Here is a 25,586-nt window from a genome sequence, read left to right as displayed (position 1 = left end):
TTGCTTATTCGATCGATTACGTAGTACTGCCAATTGCCACGAAGTCTCCCTCCATCTCATCCAAGTCATTTCATATTCATATTCATATTCATGTTCGTGGCTGCCAGAGCCAGTCGGTTGCTACTAAAGTATGGTCTGCTCATCATCCGAACGCCGTTCCGAACTATAAGCAATAATTCCCACTCCCCACTGTCCCGGCGATCAGGCGCCACGTCGATTTGCCTGTCCGTTCTCCGTCCCTCCTATGATCCCACTCACAAAGTCCTGGTATCGGAACACCTCCCCCCTCTTGCCTCCTCCCGCCACCCGAGCCCCTTTTCCTCCAAACGCTCTGCGTCCCGTAAATCCACTTAGTACCTCGTTGATTTCCCGGTCGCTCAGCGGCACGTCTCCCTCCTCGGAGGCCGTATGTAGTAGGGCATCGCGCAGTTCGTCCACATCGATCTGACCGCTGTCGTCTTCGTCAAAGGCCGCCAGGGCATTCATAAGCTCCTGGTGGGATGAAAGGGGGGCGAGGAGCTGAGAGAGGGTATTGAGAAAGGTGGGGAAATTAATGGTCTGGGGACCACCCAAAGGGAAGAATCTGGAAAGGGCCGTTGGGTCTTGGCCTAGCGAGCAACGTTTGTTAGTATCACATGCAATTGCCCGAGGCTGATCGGCTCGCTGGTTTCGCTCACGTACCCACGTTCGTAAGAACATCTGCTACATCCTCCTTATCCACAAACCCATCGTTATCTCGGTCAAGGACCTGGAAGGCCTCTCGGATTTCCCTCAGCTGTGCGGGTGATAGTTTGGCTGCTGCGTCGGACGAGGCTGCCATCATGTTGGTGGCCTTTGCTTCCATTAGCGAGGACGACGGATCCGGGGAACGGGCGCCCCTCGTTGGCGAAGAGGGGGGATCTCGCGTGAATAGCGGCTGTGCAATGGGGCTTCTCGGTTTGCTCTTGGGTGAAGTGGTGTCATCTTCCTCAACGGTATATGATTCCTTCAGTTTGCTCGGGGACTGGACTGGAGTGTATCCGCGGTTGGGAGAGCTGCCGGGTGGGCTGGACCGGCCTTGCGGAGGCGAGTTGGGAGTGGAGGGGCGGCGGAATGGAGAGGTTCGAGGAGAGCCAAACGACAAGGGCGATGGCCTGAAAGGGGCGTTGGAGGTGACCTGGAGAGACGGCGGTGAGCGGAGTTGGGGGGATGGCGATGAGAGAGAACGAGGACTTACCATGATGAATGGAGATTAGAGACTGTACAAGATGCCAGAGGAGTGGGCAGTTTCACGGAGCCAGGAGCGATTGGGAAGCTCAGCTCAGCTCACTCACAGCACTGGAGAGGATGAGACGGGATAGATATCATACTTCCCAGAAGGGAAAGGCAACCAAACAAACAAGAGTCGGGGAAGAAGTCGGGCCGAGCACGGGGGCACGTGCGGGGGGGGCCAAGGGATCCCACCGGCAGTTCTGCAGTCTTCCTCATCCACTCGCTGCCTGGATCGACTGCACGGAGAAAGAGATCCGATCGACTACTGCTCGATATATTATTATCATCATATCTACTTCCTGACTACCTCCCGAGGGTTCTCTTCTCGGTCCAGACCCAGGGGCTTATCCCCCTCCCCTTCCCTTCCCTGCCAATCCGCCCGGCTGGAAGCCTCCCTGCGTGCATTGAGGCCATGGCGGTCGGTGGTGCTGGTTTGTCTCCCGTCGCCTTCCCCGCTGTGGAGATCATCGTCGGTGCGTGGGCTTTGGAGGCTCTCGTCCCCTTTCTTTTTCCCCTGAGTCTATCCCGACTAATCCTCCGATCGACGAACCTCCCCCGTCCGCCCTGGCCTTCCAAACTCGACAATGACTGACGGACAAGCAGTACCAGTCGCCTGAGTCAGGTCGCTTCGGTCCCGTTGGTGTAATTGGTCGAGTATGCTGCTATTATCGCCACTTTCGTGCTCACTGTTCGCTGGCCCTCTGGAGCTCCCACCCACCCCCGATCCGCCCTCAATCTGAATGACACCCGTGCCCACCTCGACCCCCTGTTCCCCAGCCAGAAAATGAGCATCTCACTACCTTACCGACCGCCTGACGATACGGCTCTTTCGCTTGCGGCTACCACCAGTCCTTCCAAATCCAATGGCCTTCCCCGCTTATCTCCTTCACCTTCCATCATCCACCGGCGCACCCCGAGTAGCTCGGGGAACTCGGCGCGCCGTCGCTCGCTAGGCAATGGCGCAGCGGCCATGTACCCCAAACCGCGGCGATGCAAGTCGCAGTATCCCCGGGACTCTTCCGAGCGACATGTCGAATATATTCTCGTGGCCTCCTTCCACATTGACCGCGGCCCGATCATGGAACATCAGTACCCTGCCGCGATCAGCGGCGACGAGAGTATGCTGGCGGAGCTGATGCTTCCCGATCAAACACACGTCCGAAGTCAGGACTGGACGATCTTCTTCCTGCACAAAGATACGAACGCCGATGCTGACGACGACGACGACACCTCAAGTACCGGCAAGAAAAAGAAGAAGAAGAAGAAGCCCAGGGCGACGGATGTGGAGAGCGGTGACGGGGATAGCGAGGATGCCGGTGGGTCGACCGAAGAGGAGAGCAGCGACGAAGAAGAGGGTGGCGAGGGGCCACCCTTGATGTATGTGCTCAACCTTGTAAATACGAAACAAGATAATACCGTCAAGCGGTACGTCCGGCTCCCAGGATCTTATGCTGCTCGGTTGGTACTAAACATCTACAGAGGTGCCGTTGTCAAAGCCATGGCAATTTGTACACGGCATTCTTTCCTACATATATATAAAGTAAGTTCATTTACACAAGACACCCCTGTGGTTGAGCTGACAGGCAACAACAGCCCTTGCTTCTCCTAGCGCTGGAGGATTACTTCAAGAACCCGTATCCGGAGACACTCGCGTCGCTTTACAACGCTGTGAATTCTATGGACCTGTCCCTGCTGCCGAGGCTATCTCTTTTGGAACGACTAATCTTGCAGGCGAGCAACTCCAAGGACATGTTTATCGAAAAGTTCGAGCAGATGATTCACCAGCGACAGGTCGAAGAAGGTGGGCCATTTGATGATGAGTGCCCGCCGTCACCGAGGAGGCCAGCGCCCCCTCGGCACACACTACCTCGGGATACGCACGAGTTCGAGTCCAAAATCGTCTACAACGACATTCCCATACCGGTGAAGGTACCCACGGTGATCTGGCCGGAGATCGTGGGCGACTTTTCCCTCATCAAGCTCATCCAGGTCTTTGCCGGGCCACATGCGGCCTCGCCGCAGCCCTTCCCCATCCACTCTCACCTTACCACCAGCGGGCCCTTCACTCATCCGATCATTGTTCTTATCAATGCGATGCTGACGCAAAAGCGGGTAATATTTTTGGGCCACAACCGCCCTTCAGGTGAAGTGGCAGAGGCGGTGTTGGCGGCATGTGCTCTCGCTTCGGGCGGTATCTTACGTGGGTTCACCCGGCATGCCTTCCCATATACCGACTTGACGAAGATCGATGATCTCCTCCGGGTTCCCGGTTTCATTGCTGGAGTGACGAACCCCACATTTGCGAATCACCCTGAGTGGTGGGACGTTCTCTGCGATCTGCCCACAGGTCGGATGAAAATCAGCAGCCACATCGAGCCGGCCCCTGTCACGGAAGGATTGCTGTATTTCCAGCAGCAGACCGCCATGAACCATCACCCACCGGCGAATGCGAACGCCGATCCCAGTGGGGACAATGTATTCATGGAAGAGGTTCAGCGCAGCATCACCAACCGATATGGCGAGAATGCCATCCGTGCCAAGTGCCGCGCCTATATTACCAAGTTTGCTCGGGTCGCTGCCGCCTTTGAGGAGACAGTTTATGGTGCATCCAACTTGTATGTCATCGGGCCCAACGAGGAGCTTTCGCCCGAGAGTCCGAGCGGCCTCCAGGCGGATCCCCTCGACCCGACAACGTTGCGCGGACACGGGTACGTCTGGCCGGACGAGGGGGCCAAGCAACGCGAGCTTATGGCCTCGGTGTCGCGGATCGAAGGGTGGCGGACGACGCGTTCGTATTACTCTTTCATCCAGGACATTGCGGCGATGTACTACCCATCTCGGCCCATCCAGAAGCCGGACTTGGCCCACCACCATGACCGGCTGCGGGCGCTGAGGTTGCCGCCCGCTGATGCGGGGGCGATCTACATTGCCTTTGCGCATGCGGTCAAAGATTACGCTGGCATCTGCCAGCTCCTGACCGTGACGCCAGAGAACCAAGCGGGGCTCTTCTATCTTAGTATGGGGCTATTCCACCCGCACCAACCGGTGCGTGAGGCAACAGTTGAGCTCCTGGAGCGGATCGCGGCGCACCCAGCCGGGCGACACTTCTGGGCGCAGCTCAACCGGTTTGCCAAGCTAGCATTCTTCCGCATCAAGCGCGAAAGGGATGCCCAGAGCCCGGCATCGGGAATGGCGACGGAAAGCTTTGGGCCACAAAGCTTGGTGGGTGTGGCGATGGGGGATACATTCCGACGAAGTTAATTCCGGCCACCAACATAACCTATTATATTCACCCCCATGCCATTGAAACCACTGAACCAACACGCCGTATCATGATTATCTTGACGACCGTGATATGCTGGCACCCTTAACTTCGTGTGATCTTCTTCTGCTCTGTTTGATATTTACCTTTGCCCTACGGGGCCGGATATACCTCACGTGTTTTAGTTGGGGCTGCCCGACATGTATTCTGATGAAGAATAACAAATTTTATCTGTTGATATCTACGTATATATTTGTAGAGTCTGTCTGACGAAGTAACATGGTGTCGATTAGAGTTAAATATAGACATTAGAAGTAAAGTAAAGTAAGGTCAAGTAAACAACCCAAAGAGAGTAAACCCAACGTTATCATCATCATCCATAACCAATCCATAACCCATCCATCCATCCATCCCCCTCAAACAAACCCCCTAACACAACCCCATCACCAAACTCCACCCACCACCCCCCAACTCACCCACCCAACCCCAATACCCCCCCAAATCCCCCCCAACCCTCACTCTCCACCCCCAGACTCCCCATCCACCCTCCTTACCTGCCCAACCGTAACATTAGCATCCACAAACCCCATCCCACACGCCCCCTCCCCATCCAACGCCCTCGCCGTCGGCAAATACGACTCCACCAACGGCTGCCCATCCACCCGCGCCCACTGGGCAAACACCCCCATCGTGGCCTGCAAACACGCATTACACGTGGGCCACGGCTTCCCCGTGATCTCATTCCCCGGCCCAAACGCCACGAAATACACATCGTAGTTGACCGGGTTTGAGGTGTTGGTCACGGCGTCCACGAAACAGTAGTTGCCCGTGGTGGGCGACTGGAGACATGTGGCGCGGTAGATGGGCTCGTAGGTGATTAGGTCGGTGTAGAGGTCCACTACGAGTTGGTTTCCGGCTGTGTAGTCGTGGCCGCAGTTTGAGGGGTGGAGGAGGGAGGTGGCGAGGGTGGAGAGCGCGGTGCTGCAGGTTGAGACGGGGGAGGAGCAGGCGGTGTCGAGGAGGGAGGAGGTCATGGGGGCGGAGGTGAGGGTGTGGAAGAAGGAGGCGGAGTTGCGGAGGAGGAGGGATAGAGCGTGGCAGGAGGTTAGGGTGGTGTTGGTGAGGAGGGTCGTGAAGTAGGTGGCGCAGGTGGTGGTGGTGAAGTTGTTGGTTAGGGAGGTGTCGAAGGGGGTCGGGAAGGTGGTGGTGGTGGTGGAGGGGAGCGGGGGTGGAGAGGGTTTGAGGGTGGTGATGGATCTAGATTTGTGGTGGTGGTGGTGATGGTGGTGGTATATGATGGTGGAGGTGGATCTGCGTCGACGATCTCTCCACTGTTGGATGAGATTTCCGGGTCGGATGGCTGCAAAGCCATGTCTGCGATTTGGATGGGCAGTACGGATGCTGAGATGGCTGGTAGTGCGAGAATGGCTATGAAGGACCAGAGGAGGAGGAGATAGAATCGTGCTGGAACTTGAACAGGCGTGTTGATGCGCCGCGCGTGGACATTGTAGGACATGATGAAAGAGTGGCGCTCCACGAGGGAGGAATAAAGAACGTAGTATACTTTTGTAGAGGAAAGTCAAAAGAGTGTAAGGTTATCGCCGTGGCATGGTCTCAATGGAGGCTGGCCACGAACAATGGTGGCAGGGGAAGGGATGGATTAGGGCAAAGGAGATGGACGGGTGGATGGATGGATGGATGGGAAAGCCGGCAGGTTTAATGCATTGAAGCAATGGGAATGAATCAGGGGCGTGCCTGACCCGAATACTAGTGGCTCGTGCTATAGCCGTTGCAACAACCCTGGACGAGCGTCCCATCATTGGTCCCATCGATGAGTCTGGACCTTCGGGTTATTCTTAGCAGCCCGGCTGATTGGACTCCTTGCTGGGCCAGGGACAAGGGACAGTACCTAAGTAGTAAGTAGTCCCAGGTGCCGACTGCCAGTTGCTCATCCTACCTGTTGTGTACCGCGTCTGAAACGAACTGACTCGATACAAGCCCGAGGACAGGACTTGGTCATTTCAATTCCCAGTCATCCAATGGATATAACTAGCACGAACCAGTGAAAGAATCCAGACCAGATGAAAAGTCCCGAATGACACGGGCTGCACGCCGGCCCCGCCGGCCAATCAGGGCGGCGGCAACCCAGAGGCCCACCTCGCCTATCGCCGACCCAGCGGATTGACATCGATTCTCGATCCCCTTCGCGACTCTCCTCTTCCCCTCCACCACCTCCCTTCATTTTATCATGTCTGCCGATCTTCTCGTCCCGGAGACCAGGGTCTTGGCTGTCGCCAGCCATGTATGTCCCACCCCCCAGCCGCACCTGCGCCTGCGCCTGCCATGCCGGACACTTTGCTGACACTCACTAGGTCGTCTACGGGTATGTGTCATGCCTGATAGCAGCCTATCCTGCTCTACACCCGGACGGTCTCATCGCTTCCAGTTCCTGCGCATGCTGACGGATCAGATATGTGGGAAACAAGATGGCCAGCGTGGTCATGCAGCTGCTGGGCTGTGACGTTGCCGCCTTGAACACCGTCCACTTCAGTAAGCCTATCTGTGTCTGCTCCGAAGCACATCACTAACCATCCCAGGCAATCACACCGGCTACAGGCAATTCAAAGGCACCCGGGCCACGGCGGACGAGATCACCGCGCTCTATGAGGGCCTCACTCAGAGCAACCTGCTCGACTTTGACGTCATGCTCTCAGGCTATGCACCCAGCGCAGCCGCAGTTGAAGCTGTCGGGGCCATCGGCATGGACCTACAGCGCAAAGCCGCAAAGGACCCCGGATCGTTCTTCTGGAGTGAGCTTGACTCTCCATCTCCTCCCTTCAACCCTAATCTAACCATGACCCCCAGTCCTGGACCCCGTAATGGGCGACCAAGGCCGTCTCTACGTCAACGACGAGGTTGTCCCAGCCTACAAGAACATCATCCGCTACGCAGACCTAATCCTCCCCAACCAATTCGAAGCCGAGTAAATCCCCCTTCCCTGTTCCTCTACTCAGTTTCCTACTTACACCCCGCAGAGTCCTCTCCGGCATCAAAATCACCTCTCTCGCCACCCTCGCCGACGCCATCACCGCCATCCACGCCACCTACAACGTCCCGCACGTGATCATCACCTCCGTACAAATCGCCAACCTCTCCGACTCTCCCTCCCCCAATACTCTCACCATTATCGGCTCGACCACTCGCTCCAACGGCTCCCCACGCCTCTTCCGTGTCGACGTCCCAGCCCTGGACTGCTACTTCAGCGGCACCGGCGACATGTTCGCCGCGCTCACAGTTGCCCGATTCCGCGAGGCCGTGTTCAACGCCGATCCCGCCCTCCGCACCACCCAGTCATGGGTTTCCCCGGACGACGTTCCAGCGACAGAATTGCCCCTCGCCAAATCGACCGTGAAGGTCCTAGCAAGTATGCACAGAGTGCTAGAGAAGACCCTGGAGGCGCGGGACGCCGAGCTGCGCGCCATTATCCCCGACGAGAGCGAGCAGCTGCTCAGCGAATCGGAGCGGAAGAAGAAGGAACATCTACGGGAGAGCAAAGCCGCCGAGGTGCGGGTGGTGCGCCATGCGCAGTATCTGCGAGAGCCGGATGTCGAATTCCAGGCGAGTGAGTGGCGAGCGGAGGATCTACCTGAGCGGTTTCGCTGATACGCTCAGTGTGGGGGTATTTACGGGGTAACGTACATAGATTATAGACGAGGTGGGTGGCGGAGGGGGGTTGATCGTTTTCGGGTATATTCTTATACTACTATAGTTCCTGGCCTGCAGACAACGGTCACCTGAGGCTTTGGGGGGAAGCTACCTTAGAGTTGCTCAGTGCTAACGCGCTTGATAAAGTACTGAAATTGATTCCCTTTGTGTTTACTCCTGAATTGATGCCGTTTTCGACTCACTACCAAGCAACACCACTGCTAGGTTAAGTTCCAGCAAGGGAGGTTCCTAGCTCCAAGGCTTCTCATTGGTCCCATGAATTGCAGATTACTGTAGCTCTTCAATTCATACGTAACGTGACCTGATCTATATTACTGGTACTCTCTGCTTCAGTCGTTTACAGAAGGGGGGATCTGGAGAAATAAAGAACAAGGATCCTTCTATATTGCTTTGAATAATTTTGTTTTATGAAAAAAAAAGGTACTTACCAAGTTTCTTTACAACGCCTTGGGCTGCCAGGGCTCCCGCAGGACCTAGTATAGTCAAGCAATCAGGGGATGGTTTACTTCCCGTATGTAGATGGTCTATCTACATAGAGAGAATTAATAACGTCGCTTGACACCTAGCAGTACAATGATTCGAACCATAACAGATGGAAGTTTACGTTTGGCTTGTCTTAGCTTGACTTGTTGCTAGCAGTTATGTCATTATATATTACTACGTATTCATATAGAAAGAACCCTAAAAAGTCCAATTCTTGCAAGACACTCTTAAACAACGTAAGGCTCAGTTAAACTCAGAGCCCCTGTTCCTAGCCTTTCCAACGACATATAGATACATTTCTGTTGATTTAGCTTCAAAATCGAGGGAGTATCCATGTAATGTCTGTTTTACGGCTCCACCTGTTCCTACATAGGTAGTAGTAGACAGGATCCGATACGGTAAGGTAGGTACTATTCGCTGTTATTTTCCTATAGCTAGTAGTAGGAAGATGGCGCGTCAGGTTCTGACGAGACTCTCTCTAAGCAAGAGACGCCTACTATATGAAAAACGCAAGTGCTCATGGGAGGGAGGACTAGATGTCCAACACACTTACTTCCACATCGATTCCTAAGAAGTAGCAACTTGTTATTGTTATTTATATCCGCAATGAATTGTCCCAAGTGCGGTAGAGGCAATATGACCCACCGTAAGCATTGTGAATCTGGTGGGGCTGAGATGCCAATGGCTATGAATTATCCTAGTGTACGTTGTCCTGAAGTCTGTCATCTTATTTCTATTTCTAAGGTTTACGAACTATGCATGACTAGCATCATTTGTCTCATGCTGAGGAGCATGTCCCATGCGCGAAGAAAACCAAGTGAACTGAGGCTTCGAAGCTATGAAGATCATTGAGGTGGAGATCATGGTCGACGCAAAACAGTCAATACTTTCCTGTCGCTCCTATCAATATTTGTGAAAGTAAAATTATATATCCATAATCCTATGCAGAATTTAACCCTTGAGCAAAGCCATCCCCCCTTTCATTCAAGTCAGGGTACTTAGATAGATAGTAAAAATCCAACCAAAATTCACGCGCGTCTGAAAAATCAGGCATATACTTTTGCAACAACACCTTCCACTCTTTATCCTCTTGCCCCAGACCGATTCCAGCACTGGTGAACTCCCACCAGACCGGGAAATACCCAGAGGCTTCCCAATCAATTATGCCCGCCAGATCACGATCATCATCAACCATAATATTAACCGAAGCGAGATCTCCGTGGGTAAACGTGTACGGGGCAGCAGACGGCATGCGATCTCGAAGTCGTTGGCGAGCATCGTCCGGAACACCCTCAAGAGCCAATTCTAATTCGCTCCACAGATCGTCGTCAGATGAGATAGGCCCATGTGGAACGTCATGTTCGTCTTGGAAAAGAAACGCAGAATAGAGTGGTTTGCCCCCAAGAGACTGCAACTTATCGGATTGCAACTTGCGAAGTTGCATTAGGTAGTTGGCGGTTTGCTGGGCGATGTTTTCTTTTTCGCTTATTGTTAGATCGGGCCAGAGGTTGCTGAGCGGGGATCCGGGGATACGTCTCATTAACAAGAAATAGCACTCATCATTCTCTTCTTCCCAATCTTCAACTACAGTAGACACCGGGATTGTGGTCTCTTTCTTCAAAAACTGCAAATTCGCGGCCTCGAAATTGGGTGCCTGGCTTGAACGTTCTTTCAAGACCAGATTCGAACCCAACGACCATACACCTCGGTCGCTCATTTCGTAGAACAACTTAACGTGGCTTTGGTAGCGGTAGTTATCCTGGCGTTCGGGGGTCCAGCTGCATGCTGAACAAGGTGTTGAAGACTGCTGCATGTCTTTCAAAATAACAAGCAACGAAAAGACGCTCAGGCTGCTGGCAGGGACAGCTAAGGCAAACTGAAAAGTAGAATCAAGTTCAAGTCGAAGTTTGGCAGAACAATGTAGAGAACAGAAGGAGGTTGAAAAGTGCGCGGGAAACGTCCGCAATTATACATGTTGTCTTATTACCCTAGGTATCAGCCACAAATTGAAACAGTCTGTAAATCAGGAAGAAGCCGGGTTATTGAAGAGTCGTGAATATTCTGCCTTGACTTCTATTAGTAGGTAGCTTCCTTACATGCGACTATCCCCATTGTCAAATTATAGCTCGGATCTAAACAAGATGATCCCGAATAGTCAGCACACTGCGTATACTGAGTTGCATACGCCCCTTTGAATATGTTCCATAAGGAGGGTATTTGCTAAAGATTTCTGGATTTCGGTATGTCGTTCTTTGTCATGTGAACTGTGTGACATTCGTCTTGACCCCGCATGCGTACTAGACCATGTTAGACGAGTTTGCTATCCAATAAGATACATTATAGACTCTTCATTTGTAAGTTGTTGTGCACTTCAAAATCTAAGTTGATTACATGGAATATGTGACTTACAGCTTCTACTAAATATTTATTCTACAGGTCAAGAATGTACTTGCTATGCCCGGCCGGTGCTCCTCGCTGTAAACTGCAGATCTTCGAAAGTAGAAACCATAGTGGTCGATACACATTAGCCATCCCTTGGACCAGTTCAACAGGAACTGTGTTGGTGCAGGCAGCGTGGACACATTTACAGTGCTTCAAACTCGCAAAGATGCATCTTGGCTTGGCTCTTTGACACCCTTTCATAGCCCCTTTTTTATATGCCCGCAGCTGCTTCTCTTCCTGGTTCATGTACGATGAAAACTTGATTAGATTCATTTGTTAGCCGTATAAGGATACCATCACCATCATCACTACTTACCATTACATACTAGTTATGACAAGCAATGAGAACAAGATCACAATACCTCATACATTTAATCAATTGTCTGGATATCGTTTCTTGAAGTTATTTTTCATTGTGAATAAGAGATAATTTGTAGATGGAAATATATCATCCATGCCATACCATGCCATGCTTTTTATTATCATACGCCATAACCAACCCAATTCTATCCCAACAAATTCCACCACCCCAAACCCCCTATTCAAATCTAAACACCGGTACTTCCGAAACCGCCCGCACCACGAACACTCTCCGCCAATTCCTCAACGACCACAACCTCGGGGGTATAAATCTATTCGCTTGTTAGCTTCCATTCAAATCCATACATATTTTTACCTCTTTGCCCGAGTGCCAATCCCATAGCCTCATAGCAATAGAAGTGGTGGGTGGGGGAGGAATCAACGTACCCTCTCCAAAACCAACTGCGCAACACGATCTCCCTCCTTAATCGTGAAGTCCACGTCCGAGAAATTGAACAGTAGGACCTTGACCTCACCACGGTAATCTGCGTCGATGACACCCGCACCGGTATCAATGAAGTGCTTTGAGGCGAGACCGCTACGGGGGGCAATGCGGCCGTCTATTGTCATTATCAACGTTAGAATTCTGGTTTATCACATTTATTGGATGGGGATTGTGGGAGGGAGGGATGATGGACAAGGGGATGGCAACATACAAGTTCCCTCCGGCACAGCAATAGCAATCCCCGTATCAACAAGAACCTTTCCCTTGGCTGGGACGACAGTCTCCTTGGAACTGTACATGTCGTAGCCGGCGGCGAAGGCGGAACCGCGGGTTGGGGCGCGGCCGGTGGGAGTGAGCTTCTTCACTTGAAGAGGGGGGAGGGGGGTGCCGTTGGAGCCCATGTTGGGGATAGGTTGTTCGGTGGTGGTGGTGTTGGGCTTGGTGCGTTTGGCGAGGGGAGAAGCTGGGAGGGAGGGAGGTTCGTGGGTGGTGGTGGTGATGTTGTCGGTGGTGGTGGGAGGTGGGGTGGTCTCCTTGGTCATTATCTGGTTATGTAGGAGGAAAGAAGAGGAGTAGGGTTTTCTGCTGCTGGAGAAGTTGTGAAGTAAAAATGGCAATGGCAATGGCAATGGCAGAAATGCGGTGTGTCGATGGGTTCGACGATATGCGAGGGCGAGGCCCTTCATGGTGGGTTTGGCTTGCGATTGGAGCGTGGGACGCGTCTGGCGGTGAGACGCGAGGCGCGTTAATTGACTGACTAAGACATGACTAAGACCAGGTGGACCAGGGATGAGGCTGGAGCCGAGGCCCCGCAACGGTCTCCAGACTGGAAATTGGAATGCAACGGCTTAGCCGCGGTCCGTAGCCTGGGGAAAGCCTCCTCCTCGGGCTATCCCCCGCCTGTTTTGCCCCCAGCATGTCCTCCACTTGGCGATTCATGCGGTTTCTTATAGAAGTTCTAGAGAGCGTGCAGTGACACTCCCAACCTTTGATTTATTCATTGCCTCACAGCTGAAACCATGGCTGGAGCGGTGCGCCAACCCATCGACGTCCCCTCCCTGGAGCGTTATCTCGACCACAATGTACCCGCTATCAAGACCCCCCTGGACGTGAAGCAGGTAACCAGCGACTGTCCCGCTATCCTATTTTCCACGCAGCAAGCTCACATGCCCACAGTTCGGCTTTGGCCAATCCAATCCGACCTACCAGATCACTACCGCCGATGGAAGTAAATACGTCCTCCGCAAGAAGCCCCCGGGCAAGCTGCTCTCAAAAACGGCTCACAAAGTCGAGCGGGAATACAAGATTATACATGCCCTGGAACATACCGATGTGCCGGTCCCCAAGGCCTACTGTCTCTGTGAGGATAGCAGCGTCATCGGGACCCCCTTTTACATCATGGAATTCCTGGACGGACGGCACTTTACTGATCCTGCCATGCCGGGGGTCGACCCCGCAGAGAGAACGGCCCTGTACGTCACCCCCTCAGTCGACATCCCGTCTGTCGCGGCTACATGGCGGAGCTAACCACCACATAGCTGGCAGGATGCGGTCCGTACGTTGGCCAAGTTCCATCGAGTCGTTCCCAAATTGGTCGGACTAGATGGGTTCGGAAAACCGACGGGCTTCTATGATCGACAGATCGCCACCTTCACAGCCGTATCTCGTGCCCAGGCGCAAGCCGTGGATGTGGAGACAAAGGAGCCTGTCGGAGAGCTGCCTCATTTCATGGACATGGTGCACTTCTTTGCCGACAAGAAGACGCAGCCGCAGGACCGTGGCACGCTCGTGCACGGGGATTATAAAATCGATAATATGATATTCCACAAATCCGAGCCGCGAGTCATTGGCCTTTTGGATTGGGAGATGGCCACGGTGGGGCATCCGTTGTCCGACCTCTGCAACCTCACTAGTCCCTACTTCCTGGACACAGTGGATCACAAGAAGGAGATGTTCAGCCCAGCCCTGGTGCCTGGCTTGCCCGCCCGGGCGGACTGTCTAAATTGGTACCGGGAGGTATCCGGCTACGACCCCACCGGGGATATATCATGGGGCGACGCCTTCTTCACGTGGAGAAGCTCAGTGATTATGCACGGCATCAAGGCACGGTATGCGCTCAGACAGGCCAGTAGTGCTCGCGCAGCCGAGTATGCCAGGAGTACCGAACCGTTCGCGTTGGAGGCTTGGGAACGGGTTAAGAAGGCGCAAGCCCAGATCCGCCAGAAGGGCAAACTGTAGTCAGGAACGGACCAACCTCCCGAGAGTCCATGCTCACCAAGAACGAAGCTGGTGTGGGGTAAGCATTATAGTTCTCTTCTGTGGCATAGCTACCCATGTATGTACGGTAAGCCGGACCAGCTGTGATCAATCATCCAGTCGGGGATCCCGAGAGAAGCAATAGTCGGGATGAGAATCCTGATGTGGGCTCATTCCTCCTTCATCATTATTTCCTCCCAACACCGTACTATGCCGCAGGATGGCCCTATGGCCTATGTATGCAACAGGATGACACTAACTCTTTTCACGGGAGGCGTATGAAAGCCGAAAAGTCCATGCGCCAGTAAGGCTGTACGGATGGGAATCCACTAGCAGGGGGGGGTAATCAGCAGGGGGGTTCGGGGAGGAGGGTGGCATCGTAGGTAGGTATCTAGTGGCTGGCTCGCTAGGTTCTGTGCTTGCTGCTAGCTCCCTACGCACGGCTTGCACAGAGCCGTATGCCGTGAGATGATTGCTGGTGGTGGTGATGACGCTGGAGCCTCGTATCTGCGCTAGGGCAGACGAGGCGGCCCAGTAACGGGCGACCAACGCAGAGTCAGCACGAGCGCCAACCACCACGGGCGTGCGGCACTCAATTGGGTGCGGCTCCCGGCCTGCATCCATTCCTTGGTTTCCAGCCCTAGTAGATTACTAGATACAAGCTGTGAGCCATTCATCGGTAGTGGATGGGTGTTTTGCTTGTCCTTCCCCCTGCAAGTTCCTCCGACTATCTGTCTAGTGCGACTCGGACCATCCCACTTGAACCGCCGCAGGATCGTCGTCTCTTCCTTCCTTTCTCCCCGACGTCAGTGGCGGGTGTGGAACCTCCGGCTCGAAACGACCAGAACCCCCGAGGCTCCCTTTCATTCATTCCTTCCTCCCTTCCCTTCCCTTCCCTTCCCTTCCTGCAGCACAGGAGGATTTTCTTCCCTTCCGATCGCCCTTCGGAAGTTCCCCTCTGCAGAGACCCGATGTGTTCTGAGTCTGGGGCGGTGGCGTTGTCTCCGGACCCTCCCATCAGGCTCTGCCCAGCTCTGCTCAGTCCTTCCATTTTATCAACTATGGAATCCTTTGCAATGGAATAGTTTACTGCCACCCCTCTGCAAAAGTGTAACGGAGACCAATGATCATTACCCTGCAGGCTGAAGGTATGCATGTAAGTACTTGCCTAGGTTTGGTTTCAAACCCGACAAGTAGTACATACCTACCAGGACCGCTACCCTCCTTCCCTCCCCATCCATGTCTCGATAGGATATTCATAAGCCGCCTTCACATGATGATCTGCCCACACCATTTCCACATTCTCTCTAGCAATGGTTGGGATCAGGGGCACCACCTGAGGCGGGAGGAGGAGGTTGGAATGGACTCATAGGGTGGGAGTGTGCACTGATGGGAACTGCTTCGGGGCGGGCCGCCTCTAGCTGACTAGCGTTGGCTATTGGATGCTTGGTGGTGCCGGTGGTACTATTCCAGATTTCCAGGACTTGGATGGAGCCATGCTCGGGGGTTCCGTCCGGAGTATATATTGTTTTCCTTTATTAATTAAGTGTCGGAGCTCAGCTGTGGCTAGGGAGATACTATACTCCGTCCTACCTAGCTAGTTATCCTTGTTTTCTCCATTCACTTAGAAGATGGGGATGGAAGTCCCTAGGTAGATACCTAGTTTGGAGATGCCTGTGGTTGGCGCCGTTGAGACATGAGACATTGGCAGGCATTCGGCAAGGTGTCTGTCTGGGTGCAAAATCAAAGTGAGCAGATTGTCTGGGATGCGGACGGAACATTAAGGTGTGTGTCTATCCAATCCGATCCCTGGCCACTTCCACCACACCCGCTCGGAATGCAACGTCGTCCTTGCTAATTATAATTATAAAAAATAATAAATCCTACTCCGTAGTCCGTACGGAGCAATAAATGGATAGCTGCAGTTCATATTGGGATCAGCACCGCGATCGCATTCTTCAACCCTGTGCCCTCGGTGGCCGACTCGAGTCGGTGCACTGACGACGAGTGGAGCGAGCCAGCGACTAAACAACAACTACTATTAAGTAAAGAGGGGGGGAAACGTGGGGCCGTGTTGCCGCGTTGCGATACGTCCCGATCATCTGCAGAGTGACAGTTGGGACTGGCGACTGGCGGCTTGGGAACCTCCCTCCTAACCGTCGTACTAAATGCCTCCGTGATGGTCTAGTCCTCTGTCTGTCCTCCACCCACCCAGCTAGGGGCTAAACTAGTCCTAGATACGCTCCTAGACTACTAGGTACGTCCTATCGACCTTCCTGAACAAGGCAAGGTAAACCTCTCGTCGCTCTGCTGCATGTCAGACTTCATCGCCTGGTTGGTGCGCATCCAGGGCGATGATGATCCGATGTATCCTGGTCCACGGTGTCTGTTTGATCCCCGTTCTAATGGTTCCAGTCGTTTCCAGTTTGCCATCTGCACATCAGCACATCAGCTCATTCTGTACGTACTTGGCAAAGCTGGCAGCCTGGCACAAATAATAATGGAGCCTTGATCCCGTCCTACTGGCAATTTCCACAACGTCCGGCTCAATCACCTTTCCTGACCGGGCTTAAGGGGCCCTCCTCTAACCGTGCCCCAGGCACTAGACAGACAGACCCGTTCGGATTCACGGTACTGGAATTGCACGAATCGATCCCAACGCTGCCCACCAACAACCTGACAAACCAGTGCGGAATTATCAACCGAGCGCGGAGCAAGAACTGCTGCTGTCAGATTGAATGAAGCAGACTCGGATTAATAATAATAAGGAGGATGGGAGGGGGGAGGCAGAAGAGCCCGACTCGGACAGCTTGTGCGGTGCACTTGTGTAGCTGCCTGCCCTGAGCCCCATTCCTCTTTGTACTCGGTCGCCGTATCCTCGATCCTGCCCTCTCACGGAGTCGGAGTCGGAGTTGTTACGGAGGACGTGATTTAGCAACGGCAATACACTCACTACTGAGAGGTACGGTAGGTAGGTAGGTAGGTAGGTAGGTAGGTAGGTAGGTACTAGACTTCATCTACTAGGTAGATCGGTCGGTCACCGAGGCTGTTAGTTAGGCTTCTATTTCCAATGTCTCTTTTCTTTTTGATAGACCAATGTTTTTTTTTATTTATTAATAATCTCTAAGTTACTTGATTTCTTATATTTATTTTTTTTTCTTACGGAGTATTTTGCTTTTATTTAGTTTTTAGCCTCATTTTGCTCCTCACTTTCGCTTCTCCTCTTCCGCTGCCGCCGCCGCAGCCTCCTCTTCCTTCCCACTCATCACGCTGTCCTCCGCACATGATGCATATCCCTGCTCTGGATTATCGTGCGAGCCCGTCTGCAGTTGTGCAACAGACTAGGCGGATGATTGTCCAGTAGGGAGGACTGGAAGCGACACTGGGGCGTCCTTCCCGTGGCGGTCAGCCATCGAGTGCGGACTGCAGCCTTGTCGCCTTAGGGACCGAGTACGACCTGACCCGGTTGTGGTTGGGAGATAAATGGTCGTGGACAGGCCATTCATCTGCGGGCGATAATCTGGAGGTACCGTACTGTACCGTAGGGGAGGGGGGAGGGGAAGCCGTGTCAAGGCGGCCAAGGATAGATTAAATTTCGATCGATAGATTTTATCCGATCGGAGGGGAAGAGGAGGGGGGAGGGGGAATTGGGGGGGGGGGGGGGAGAGATAGAAAGCCTCATCATCTGATGAAGCTCGAGCTTCTTTCCATGGAAGCACGTAGGGACGAGCACACACACACACACACACACACACCCACGGCCCCCTCCCATTCTCGAGCAGCAGCCAAGTTCTACGACGGTTCGGTGCAGATGAACAATTCAGCCTCCTAAACTGTGCCCGCGCGGAAGGGCCAATCAGGCGTGGGGATGCAGAGAGCCTCATGAGGTGGATCCCCCTTTTCGGCCTAGTCTGGTCGGGTCGGCCTCGTGGACGTGGCATTATTCTTCCTGCTCAATGTGGTCGGCCAGGGAAAAAAAAAGGCAGTGAGCAAAGCAAAGAGCCAGGCGTTTGTTTGAGCAGCTGCGCTTTCTCTCGTTCTTCCTCACCCACCAGACATTCCCCCTCTTTACCCCCCCCCCTCGTCCCTTACCTCCTTCCCACCCCAGCGACAGCCTGAATGGTGGTCTTGACTCTTGTCGGTAGGTAGAGATTTTGCTTGTTCCTCTCCACCTGGGTCGATGGTGTTGTCCCTCTCTCCTCCTCCTCCATGCTCACCCCACTTTGTTTGCCCTGCCTGCAGGCAGTGGCGCGCGTCTGGAGAGTCAGCTTCATTCCCTCCGTCTTTTCCGTGGTCCTGCGAGTTCTTTCCTTTTTTTTCATTATAATTCTCTCTGGTTCATCTGCTTCTTGTCTTGCTGTGGTTGAGAAGCCAATGCCAATTTAAGTAAATCCGGGGGGAACTTTTGGGAGCCTCGCGTGTTTGTGTCTTAAAGTTGAGAGGCTGAACCAAGAAACTAACGTTTTACTGGGGAAAGCACACAAACAGAAACGGCGGATCTCACCCGAACAAGAGAAGAAAACGAAGAATAAGAAGAGACGGGGGGAGAGAGAGAGAGAAAGGAAGCAAGAGAAAGGCCAGGCGAGAGAGACGAGAACAATAGCCAGACCAGAAGATCAGATCAGATCAGATCAGACCAGCAAGACCAGACCAGACCAGACAAGACAGCACCAACCAAACAACAGCTGCCTACTTCTTTTGTACCTTTTCTCTATCTATCTATCTACTACCTTACCTGTCGTTCTTCTCAGCAAAAGCACAGCAAGGATTCTCCACCCAGCTCTTTTCCAGCCCGGCCGGTGGATCGGCCTGGTGGATTGATGACCAGAGGTTCTCCTCAATTCTACTACCACCACGACGGCCACGCCAAACTAACTATCCGTGTCCCCATCTGCTTTCCCACCTCGCCTTTCCCTTTATTATTACTCTGATCCTTCCCCTCGGTTCGGCCGTTCCAGCGCAACACACCTGCTGACCGCTCCGGCCATACCCTTAACCTTTTTTTCCACCTGCCAAGCGCGTCATTAACCCGCTTGCTGGGACTTTAGCTTCATCGGCCACTATTCAATCGTCCCTTGATCCTTACCTACTAGAACCTGTTATTCTCACACTTCTTCTCCTTATTTTTTTTTTTTTTTATTATTTTTACGATTATTATTCTTCTTCTTCGGGTCGGGGCCTATTTACCTACCTCTCCCCTGGTCAATCTCATTCCGCTGCTACTTCTGCTTCTCTCTGCTGACGCCGGTGGACCATGAATTTTTCCATGATCTGATCCTCTTTTCGACCCGACCGTGACATCGTGACCTCCCTTATCGTCATCATCACCACCATTGAACCCGCGGAGCCTTCGCCTCATCCTGCACTGTTTTGCTTACCTTTTCAACCCCCTCCTCTTTCCCCCCCTCGTCGTTTCATTCCCGCGGCTCGTAAACCCTGCGCGCATGGTCTATTGATCTAAGCGCCCAGTGGTGTCGTGGTTGACTGGATTTCCGACGTGCCATCGTCTCCAATTGAGCCTCATTGCGCACGCGGTTCCTGCGGCGTTGTCGGTTCCTGACAGCAGGTGAGCCTATTTTGCATTTCCTTCCACGTTACCCGGAATGGCCAGCCTCAGTAAAAAAAAAACGAAAGCCAATCTCCCCACTCCATGTCTTGCGACTGGCGGTCTGTTTGTTCGCAAATGGTCACCTTTTGCTTCTTTCTCTTTCCCTGGCTCTTGGCCAAACCTGCATCCCGGAAGTTATCGCAATTGGTCCATGTGGTGCAGTCGCTCGAGATGTTACAGATCTGGGCTGCTCCTGCTGCTGCTGTTGCTGTTCGCCGCCTTCGGGATGTTTGCTCAATCGTCCAACCTGCCTTTGCACTTGTTGTTGTTGCCCCTTCTCTGGCCTGCTTGTCCTCTTTTTCTCCCGTGGCCATGCCCACCGTGGACCGTCGCACAAGCTTCTTCCTATTCCTCCTCTGTATTCGGCGCCTTTCCCACTGCTTTCCCTTCATGCCGTGCCACCGCGTTTTCTTGCCTGTGTGCACATACTAATATGGTGACAGGAGGCTTGGGACCTACAAGTGATCGGTCTTTCTTTCTACTTGGCCGATTGTCCGAGTGGTTGTCCATTGTTCCCGTTGAACCCGGTGTTCTGAGCACTCCTCCAGAGCACCAGCTCAGGGCAGGCAAGGAACCCGGACAGTAAGGGGCGGCGCACCTAATGCGCCTAAAACCGCCGCCTTCATGACAGAATCATACGATCCCCATGAACGACCCGGTAGCCCTGGGTTGCTGCCCACGCGTATCAGCTACGAGCTAAAGGAGTCACCGCCTCCTTTCGACACCGGAGATCAATCGCCCAAGGGCAATGCTCCGAAATACGATGCTGAGGCAACGTGTCTTCCGGGCAGTTCCCGTAAGCTGCCGGAATTCCAGAAGCCTGGTACAAACGCTGGCGACTCGGTGCTGATCAGACATTTAGACCCTAATCGACCTGACCTAGCCGCCTACGCGGATGAACATCCTTTCAATGCTGGTATTCCAGTGGAGGATAGCTTCCAGGAGCTTCCTAAATTTAAGTTCAACCCGGACAAATCTCTTCCGGAGCGCGTGGCAATAGAAGCCCTCGGCCTGATCAGCCCGAGTGAGCCGAAGGAAGAGGGAGAACCCTCGGGGGCCCCCAAGATTGCTCCAGCAGCCCCCAAGGAGTCACTCCGACCGTCTGTCGCAGTGGGAGAGCCTCCGCTCAAGGAAGAATCCCAACAACAGCAAAATCAACAGCAACAGCAACAGCAGCAGCACACCCCGCCTAGTCTTCCCCCTCCGAGACAGGAGAGGAAATTATCTGATCCGGAATCCCGCTTGAGCAAATTGCTGATCATCAACCCGTCGGAGGCCCAGCTCCCCGCTCTCCACTCGTCAGCAACGGCGAACTCGGTGGATCATAGCTTGCCCTCTCTTCAAACGGCGTTGGCGGGGGTGACCGATGTACCACCGCCCCATGGCGGTCCTGGCCGTTTGAACGGCTCATCTTACGGCGCTCTGCCTTCAGTCTCAGCTGCGTCTCCCCCGGTATCAAGAACAGACCCGGTGTGGGATCACCAACGTTTGGGCCAATTTCCCCCTCCGTCCCAAGTTCCGCCCAGCCCCTACTCGCACTTGTCACCTGCCAGTTCCAAAGACATGTCCGCCATGTCTTCGCCAGCGTCGCAGCAGTCTTACTGGCGGCCGCCGATGAAGGCGGACATCACTTATCTTACCTCAACGTATGAGGCCGCACCTCCGACGGCCAAGAGCCCGGCAACCAGCTATCCCACTCCAACAGACCAGACTCCTGCCTCAACCTGCGATCGGTCGTATAATCCCCCCACGCACGTCAATGGAGCGGTTTCCGCTGGGGCGTATAAGTGTCGCCATCCTGGCTGCACTGCAGCTCCTTTCCAGACTCAATACCTTCTGAAGTAAGCAATTGCAACCCGATCCACTCGGGTGCGAAGCTCACCAAGCGCACAGCTCCCATGCGAATGTTCATTCTCAGGACCGTCCGCATTTCTGCCCCATCGATGGTTGTCCTCGTGGGCCCGGAGGAAAGGGTTTCAAGCGTAAGAACGAGATGATCCGACATGGCCTCGTCCATAACTCGCCTGGATACGTATGTCCTTTCTGCCCGGATCAACAACACAAATACCCTCGGCCGGACAATCTTCAACGGTAAGGCTCCATTTGATCGCACATCGATACCTTTCAGCCTGCTCACAAGACCCCATCCAGACATGTCAGGGTTCACCACGTCGACAAAAGTCGAGACGACCCCGCCCTCAGGCAGGTCCTGGCTCAACGACCGGAGGGCAGCACGCGTGGCCGGCGCCGTCGGACCAATATTCAATAGGCCGCACAACTTACCGATACCATCATCATCAGCTCAGCGATATGCTCCAAAAGTGCAGGTTACCATTATACGATATTGCATTAGCGACAGCGTCCGTCCGCGTTGATTTATCCTCGGGATCAAGAACTGGCTTTCTCATCAAGTGTTCATATAGCCTTGAGAGGATGACGCAGTCAATTCTTTCCCCATCATCATCGATCATCATGGCATTCATGTAAACTGATTGCACATGCATTATGAACCAACCCACCATCAACTATCAACTATCATCCCAGCAACCCCGATTTACATCTATTCAACTACCCACTTCGTTTCAGTGATACCAGATGTTGTTAGAGCCATGATCCCTTTTCTATTTTTTTGTCTCTGATCTCTTATACCTATATTCGTATTCTGTCATTCGCTTTTGTTCGAATAGTTATATTCCCCAGTCCGTCTTGCTGAGTAATCTGGCGAAGTGTGCACGGGTTTGTACAAGACTTTGCTAGTGGGCGTTTTCTTGTGTTGCTTCTGAGACTTTCTCCTTTGATCATCTTGCCTCTTCGCTTTGCATGTCAATCATTCTCCGTTTCAATTTGCTTACATTTGCCTCATTTCTCTTATCATCATCCTGCTACTTCGCTTCCTCAGATATACATAGAGGAAGTCCTGGCGTCTTCTTTCGTGGAGGGTACCGAGGCGTTTCACCGGATTTCTTTCAACTTGATTTGGCTTGACTTGACTTGACATAACTGGCAGACTGACTGACTGGCTACATACGGACCGGGATCAGGCGATGGGCACCAAAAAAAGAAGACGAATACGAAGAACAAACAAGAAAGAAGGCGCAAGAACCAAAATCCAGTATATGTGAGTGAGTGAGCGAGTGTGCGTTTGTGTGTGTGTGTGTGTATGTGCTAGTGCTAGCCAGCTAGCGTAGCTTCCTTCCATCTGGAGGTCGACATGAACATCATCATCATCTTCTTCATCAAAAGGCCAATGAAAACATAAAACAGACAGACAGATAGGGATTGCATATAAGTACAGTCAGTACGTACAGTTTAACTAGTAAAGCAGAAAGTTGAAATAATGAAAAGTGAAAGAAAACGGTATATAACTGCCCTGCTCTGCAGTGCCGCGCAGTCCAGTGCTGGATATGATAGTTTTGTTCGTTCTCGCTTGGAGACAGATAGTAATCATGAGTGATGTCCAAAACCAATATAGAAAAAAAAAAAAGGAATCACGCCGTTTGGTTCCGTTTATCCCAATCCCACCATCCTTGTCCTGGTCTGATCCGGTCCTGTATTCCGATCTTCGCTTTATTGAGCAAGAAGAATTAAATCAAATGAAAAGGGAAGAAGATGATGATGATGAAGAGTGGATATGAGAAGAGGGGGGGCAATAAAGGACGTAATGAGATACAAAGTGATAATAAAGGGCGGTAAAGGGGAGTATATAGAGAGATGAGATGAAATTTGGAGATGAGGGGGGGGTTGAGAGATAGGAGGGGGAGGGGAAGGGCGAAGGAGGACGGAGGAAGGAACAATAAGCTAAGACCCCCTCCTCTTATGAATTCTCCTCACATGATCTTTCATATTATCCACTCGACTAAACACCCGGTGACATCCGTCCCACTTACAAGGAATCTCGGGATTGTGTTTAGCCTCATGCCGATCCCGGTCTTTCTTACTGGAGAAGCCGCCGCGCATGGCCTGAGGACACCCTTCGTACCGACAGAAGAGATGTTTGCGGTGTCGGTTGTAGTGTTTTCGGAGGTCGCAGCCCCGACGGAACACGGCGTGTGAGGAACAGCCGGGGTATGCGCAGCGCCAGGTGCCGTCAGCAGATTGTATACCGTAATTGGTTAGGTCTCGGGTCTGTGTGCGGGCGGAGGAGGTATCGGACAGGGATTGAAGGTTGATGTCGTCAAGGTCGAGATCGAGATCGAGATCGAAGTCGAGGTCGGTGGTGGTGGAGGATAGGGAGGCGCAGGTGATGGGGGTTAGTTGTGATTGGGAGAAGGAGGATTGTGTGGATGTTGGAAAGTGGTAGTCGGTGCTGTTGGGGGATGAGCCTGGTGCTGCTGCGACTGCGAGCCATGCTTCTTGATGGACGGGATAGTATGTTTCGTTTGTGTTTGGGGGAAAGGGTTCGATATCGGACCCGAAGGATTGCGCTGGGACGGTCTGGCGAGCGTATGAGGGAGTGTACTGGTCATGATCTTGGAAGTAGAGACCTCCCATGTCAGAGTCTCTTTGGTGGATGGGGATGGGTTGGATTTGGTCAAAGGCGTAGGGGACAGTCCCAGGCAGGCCACGGACATCTGACAAGGGGGCCTGTTGAAAGGCCGCGGCCGAAAAAGGGTACGGCTGCATCTCTGACGACATCGTGCTGTGGGTTGAAGAGCCGCCAGGCATGAGTAGCATGGCGCTGTGGATGGAGGTTCTCGCAGTCATCGTTGGGGGTTCAGAGCCTGTTGAAAGCGTACTGAACTCTCGGATGGGCTTGTTCTGGATGTTGTTAGTATGAAGGTGTTGTCTGTCGGGAATAGGTCACTCTTACTGATGGAAATTTTCTCATATGAAGGTACCTTCAGTGATACCTGTGGTCCATGTACTTACTGAGTGGACTCGGGGCGTCTCAGCGGTATAAAGCTTATTTGTCGTGAATGGTCTTTCCTGACTTGTCGGGCTCGGATGCATAGTGGATATTTAAAGACAGTACGATCAGTGGCCCTCCAACATTCTTATCTTCAGGAGTGTCTCGAATGTCAGATGTGGCTATGCATATCCCCAGGGCTGACGGTCCAAACGAGGTAGCTGTGCGAGACCCTTTGGGACGATGGAGAATCGGATTTCTAATTTGATGTGACTGTACCATTGACTATGGTACTTGCTCGCATCGTTGGCGGCTCTCCCGCTTGCCCTGGGACCCAGTTCGGGCCTTCCGTGTGCTAAACTCTTCACAAAGGCGAGGGAAACGATTGCCCGGGCGAGATAAGTCGGGCAAGTACTCAAACACAGTGGAGGGGGGGGTCTAATACGACAGCTGAGAGGATAGGACCAACCCTATTCAGATGACACATTTGTTGACAGGTGATCCGGACCGGAGCATAGCGACAACCAAACAGATTAAGCCCTTATGCTCGCGGTTTTTTGGGTCCGTGAATTTTCTTTTTCTCGTTGCTTTTGCCTTTTGGCTGCGCTAAAATAGGATCCTCGCTGCTTATGTAGAAGTAAAAATTGGAACATTGCGGCTTAATTCCGGCCATCTGATAGGGCTGAGGAGAAGGGCACTGCCAGAATGCCGTAAGGCACAACTTCAGAACCGTGGGTATGCAGAGGGAGGGTGGACATGGAGATGACGTTGAGCCCCAACCCAGGAGCTGATAGGACGCGTTCGAGTTAGGGTAGCCACGGACCATTGGACATACGGACGATGGCGGGCGATGATTGGCTGCGTCGTGTAATATTCCGTCCACCGCATGGGATCAATATGCATGCGG

At 53.0% G+C, this 25,586-nt stretch overlaps 11 protein-coding genes across 11 annotated transcripts; 5 read left to right on the top strand and 6 right to left on the bottom strand.

Moving 5' to 3' along the window:
• Positions 1–48: 48 nt before the first annotated feature.
• Positions 49–1,329, bottom strand: BO94DRAFT_562354 (putative calmodulin). Its single transcript, XM_025614282.1, has 3 exons — positions 1,217–1,329; positions 682–1,156; positions 49–608 (listed from the first exon to the last, which is right to left on the bottom strand). Exons 1-3 carry the CDS (start codon positions 1,217–1,219, stop codon positions 202–204), a joined length of 885 nt encoding a protein of 294 aa, XP_025472472.1. The 5' UTR covers positions 1,220–1,329; the 3' UTR covers positions 49–201.
• A 232-nt stretch (positions 1,330–1,561) lies between these two features.
• BO94DRAFT_506908 (AFI1/MesA family protein) lies at positions 1,562–4,750 on the top strand. Its single transcript, XM_025609591.1, has 3 exons — positions 1,562–2,676; positions 2,731–2,791; positions 2,845–4,750. The coding sequence occupies exons 1-3, from the start codon at positions 2,036–2,038 to the stop codon at positions 4,510–4,512; spliced, it is 2,370 nt and encodes a 789-aa protein (XP_025472471.1). The 5' UTR covers positions 1,562–2,035; the 3' UTR covers positions 4,513–4,750.
• Positions 4,751–4,764: 14 nt separating this feature from the next.
• Positions 4,765–5,670, bottom strand: BO94DRAFT_134367 (uncharacterized protein). The gene is made up of 2 exons (XM_025605677.1): positions 5,109–5,670; positions 4,765–4,964 (listed from the first exon to the last, which is right to left on the bottom strand). The coding sequence occupies exons 1-2, from the start codon at positions 5,545–5,547 to the stop codon at positions 4,957–4,959; spliced, it is 447 nt and encodes a 148-aa protein (XP_025472470.1). The 5' UTR covers positions 5,548–5,670; the 3' UTR covers positions 4,765–4,956.
• Positions 5,671–6,481: 811 nt separating this feature from the next.
• Positions 6,482–6,907, bottom strand: BO94DRAFT_134330 (uncharacterized protein). Its single transcript, XM_025605676.1, has one exon. The coding sequence runs from the start codon at positions 6,813–6,815 to the stop codon at positions 6,546–6,548; it is 270 nt and encodes an 89-aa protein (XP_025472469.1). The 5' UTR covers positions 6,816–6,907; the 3' UTR covers positions 6,482–6,545.
• On the top strand, positions 6,735–8,384 carry BO94DRAFT_530450 (pyridoxal kinase). The gene is made up of 6 exons (XM_025610674.1): positions 6,735–6,815; positions 6,886–6,896; positions 6,984–7,063; positions 7,111–7,323; positions 7,379–7,496; positions 7,549–8,384. Exons 3-6 carry the CDS (start codon positions 7,000–7,002, stop codon positions 8,174–8,176), a joined length of 1,023 nt encoding a protein of 340 aa, XP_025472468.1. The 5' UTR covers positions 6,735–6,815; positions 6,886–6,896; positions 6,984–6,999; the 3' UTR covers positions 8,177–8,384.
• Positions 8,385–9,673: 1,289 nt separating this feature from the next.
• BO94DRAFT_620094 (kinase-like protein) lies at positions 9,674–10,715 on the bottom strand (the record flags this gene model as incomplete). The annotated part of the gene is made up of 2 exons (XM_025616910.1): positions 9,755–10,715; positions 9,674–9,699 (listed from the first exon to the last, which is right to left on the bottom strand). Exons 1-2 carry the CDS (start codon positions 10,533–10,535, stop codon positions 9,674–9,676), a joined length of 807 nt encoding a protein of 268 aa, XP_025472467.1. The 5' UTR covers positions 10,536–10,715.
• Positions 10,716–11,560: 845 nt separating this feature from the next.
• On the bottom strand, positions 11,561–12,650 carry BO94DRAFT_530448 (dUTP diphosphatase). The gene is made up of 3 exons (XM_025610673.1): positions 12,181–12,650; positions 11,912–12,084; positions 11,561–11,796 (listed from the first exon to the last, which is right to left on the bottom strand). Exons 1-3 carry the CDS (start codon positions 12,509–12,511, stop codon positions 11,713–11,715), a joined length of 588 nt encoding a protein of 195 aa, XP_025472466.1. The 5' UTR covers positions 12,512–12,650; the 3' UTR covers positions 11,561–11,712.
• Positions 12,651–12,803: 153 nt separating this feature from the next.
• Positions 12,804–14,555, top strand: BO94DRAFT_620092 (phosphotransferase family protein). The gene is made up of 3 exons (XM_025616909.1): positions 12,804–13,087; positions 13,146–13,441; positions 13,508–14,555. The coding sequence occupies exons 1-3, from the start codon at positions 12,989–12,991 to the stop codon at positions 14,205–14,207; spliced, it is 1,095 nt and encodes a 364-aa protein (XP_025472465.1). The 5' UTR covers positions 12,804–12,988; the 3' UTR covers positions 14,208–14,555.
• Positions 14,556–18,255: 3,700 nt separating this feature from the next.
• BO94DRAFT_133962 (uncharacterized protein) lies at positions 18,256–19,225 on the top strand. Its single transcript, XM_025605673.1, has 2 exons — positions 18,256–18,366; positions 18,703–19,225. Exons 1-2 carry the CDS (start codon positions 18,345–18,347, stop codon positions 19,044–19,046), a joined length of 366 nt encoding a protein of 121 aa, XP_025472464.1. The 5' UTR covers positions 18,256–18,344; the 3' UTR covers positions 19,047–19,225.
• A 1,232-nt stretch (positions 19,226–20,457) lies between these two features.
• Positions 20,458–22,504, top strand: BO94DRAFT_600298 (uncharacterized protein; the record flags this gene model as incomplete). Its single annotated transcript, XM_025616344.1, has 4 exons — positions 20,458–20,629; positions 20,696–21,674; positions 21,727–21,924; positions 21,985–22,504. 4 exons carry the CDS (start codon positions 20,458–20,460, stop codon positions 22,100–22,102), a joined length of 1,467 nt encoding a protein of 488 aa, XP_025472463.1. The 3' UTR covers positions 22,103–22,504.
• Positions 22,505–23,331: 827 nt separating this feature from the next.
• BO94DRAFT_133863 (putative C2H2 transcription factor) lies at positions 23,332–24,940 on the bottom strand. The gene is made up of 2 exons (XM_025605672.1): positions 24,644–24,940; positions 23,332–24,591 (listed from the first exon to the last, which is right to left on the bottom strand). The coding sequence occupies exons 1-2, from the start codon at positions 24,659–24,661 to the stop codon at positions 23,632–23,634; spliced, it is 978 nt and encodes a 325-aa protein (XP_025472462.1). The 5' UTR covers positions 24,662–24,940; the 3' UTR covers positions 23,332–23,631.
• Positions 24,941–25,586: the final 646 nt, after the last annotated feature.

Source organism: Aspergillus sclerotioniger (genome assembly GCF_003184525.1).
Source record: "Aspergillus sclerotioniger CBS 115572 chromosome Unknown BO94scaffold_2, whole genome shotgun sequence".
Taxonomy (NCBI): domain Eukaryota; kingdom Fungi; phylum Ascomycota; class Eurotiomycetes; order Eurotiales; family Aspergillaceae; genus Aspergillus; species Aspergillus sclerotioniger.
Note: the sequence above shows the minus strand (reverse complement) of the source record. Positions and strands in the feature narration are given on the sequence as shown.

Coding starts and splice junctions, on each gene's coding strand:
- BO94DRAFT_620092 (XM_025616909.1), top strand. CDS start 12,989: ATGGCTGGAGCGGTGCGCCAACCCATCGACGTCCCCTCCCTGGAGCGT. Junction 13,088..13,145: donor CCCCCCTGGACGTGAAGCAG/GTAACCAGCGAC, acceptor ACATGCCCACAG/TTCGGCTTTGGCCAATCCAA. Junction 13,442..13,507: donor CCCGCAGAGAGAACGGCCCT/GTACGTCACCCC, acceptor ACCACCACATAG/CTGGCAGGATGCGGTCCGTA.
- BO94DRAFT_530448 (XM_025610673.1), bottom strand. CDS start 12,511: ATGACCAAGGAGACCACCCCACCTCCCACCACCACCGACAACATCACC. Junction 12,085..12,180: donor TGCTGTGCCGGAGGGAACTT/GTATGTTGCCAT, acceptor TAATGACAATAG/ACGGCCGCATTGCCCCCCGT. Junction 11,797..11,911: donor CGCAGTTGGTTTTGGAGAGG/GTACGTTGATTC, acceptor ACAAGCGAATAG/ATTTATACCCCCGAGGTTGT.
- BO94DRAFT_133962 (XM_025605673.1), top strand. CDS start 18,345: ATGGTGGTCTTGACTCTTGTCG. Junction 18,367..18,702: donor GGTGGTCTTGACTCTTGTCG/GTAGGTAGAGAT, acceptor TACTGGGGAAAG/CACACAAACAGAAACGGCGG.
- BO94DRAFT_134367 (XM_025605677.1), bottom strand. CDS start 5,547: ATGACCTCCTCCCTCCTCGACACCGCCTGCTCCTCCCCCGTCTCAACC.
- BO94DRAFT_530450 (XM_025610674.1), top strand. CDS start 7,000: ATGGCCAGCGTGGTCATGCAGCTGCTGGGCTGTGACGTTGCCGCCTTG. Junction 7,064..7,110: donor CTTGAACACCGTCCACTTCA/GTAAGCCTATCT, acceptor TAACCATCCCAG/GCAATCACACCGGCTACAGG. Junction 7,324..7,378: donor CCCCGGATCGTTCTTCTGGA/GTGAGCTTGACT, acceptor CATGACCCCCAG/TCCTGGACCCCGTAATGGGC.
- BO94DRAFT_134330 (XM_025605676.1), bottom strand. CDS start 6,815: ATGGCTGGCGACAGCCAAGACCCTGGTCTCCGGGACGAGAAGATCGGC.
- BO94DRAFT_506908 (XM_025609591.1), top strand. CDS start 2,036: ATGAGCATCTCACTACCTTACCGACCGCCTGACGATACGGCTCTTTCG. Junction 2,677..2,730: donor CAAGATAATACCGTCAAGCG/GTACGTCCGGCT, acceptor AAACATCTACAG/AGGTGCCGTTGTCAAAGCCA. Junction 2,792..2,844: donor CTTTCCTACATATATATAAA/GTAAGTTCATTT, acceptor AGGCAACAACAG/CCCTTGCTTCTCCTAGCGCT.
- BO94DRAFT_562354 (XM_025614282.1), bottom strand. Junction 609..681: donor AGATGTTCTTACGAACGTGG/GTACGTGAGCGA, acceptor GTTGCTCGCTAG/GCCAAGACCCAACGGCCCTT.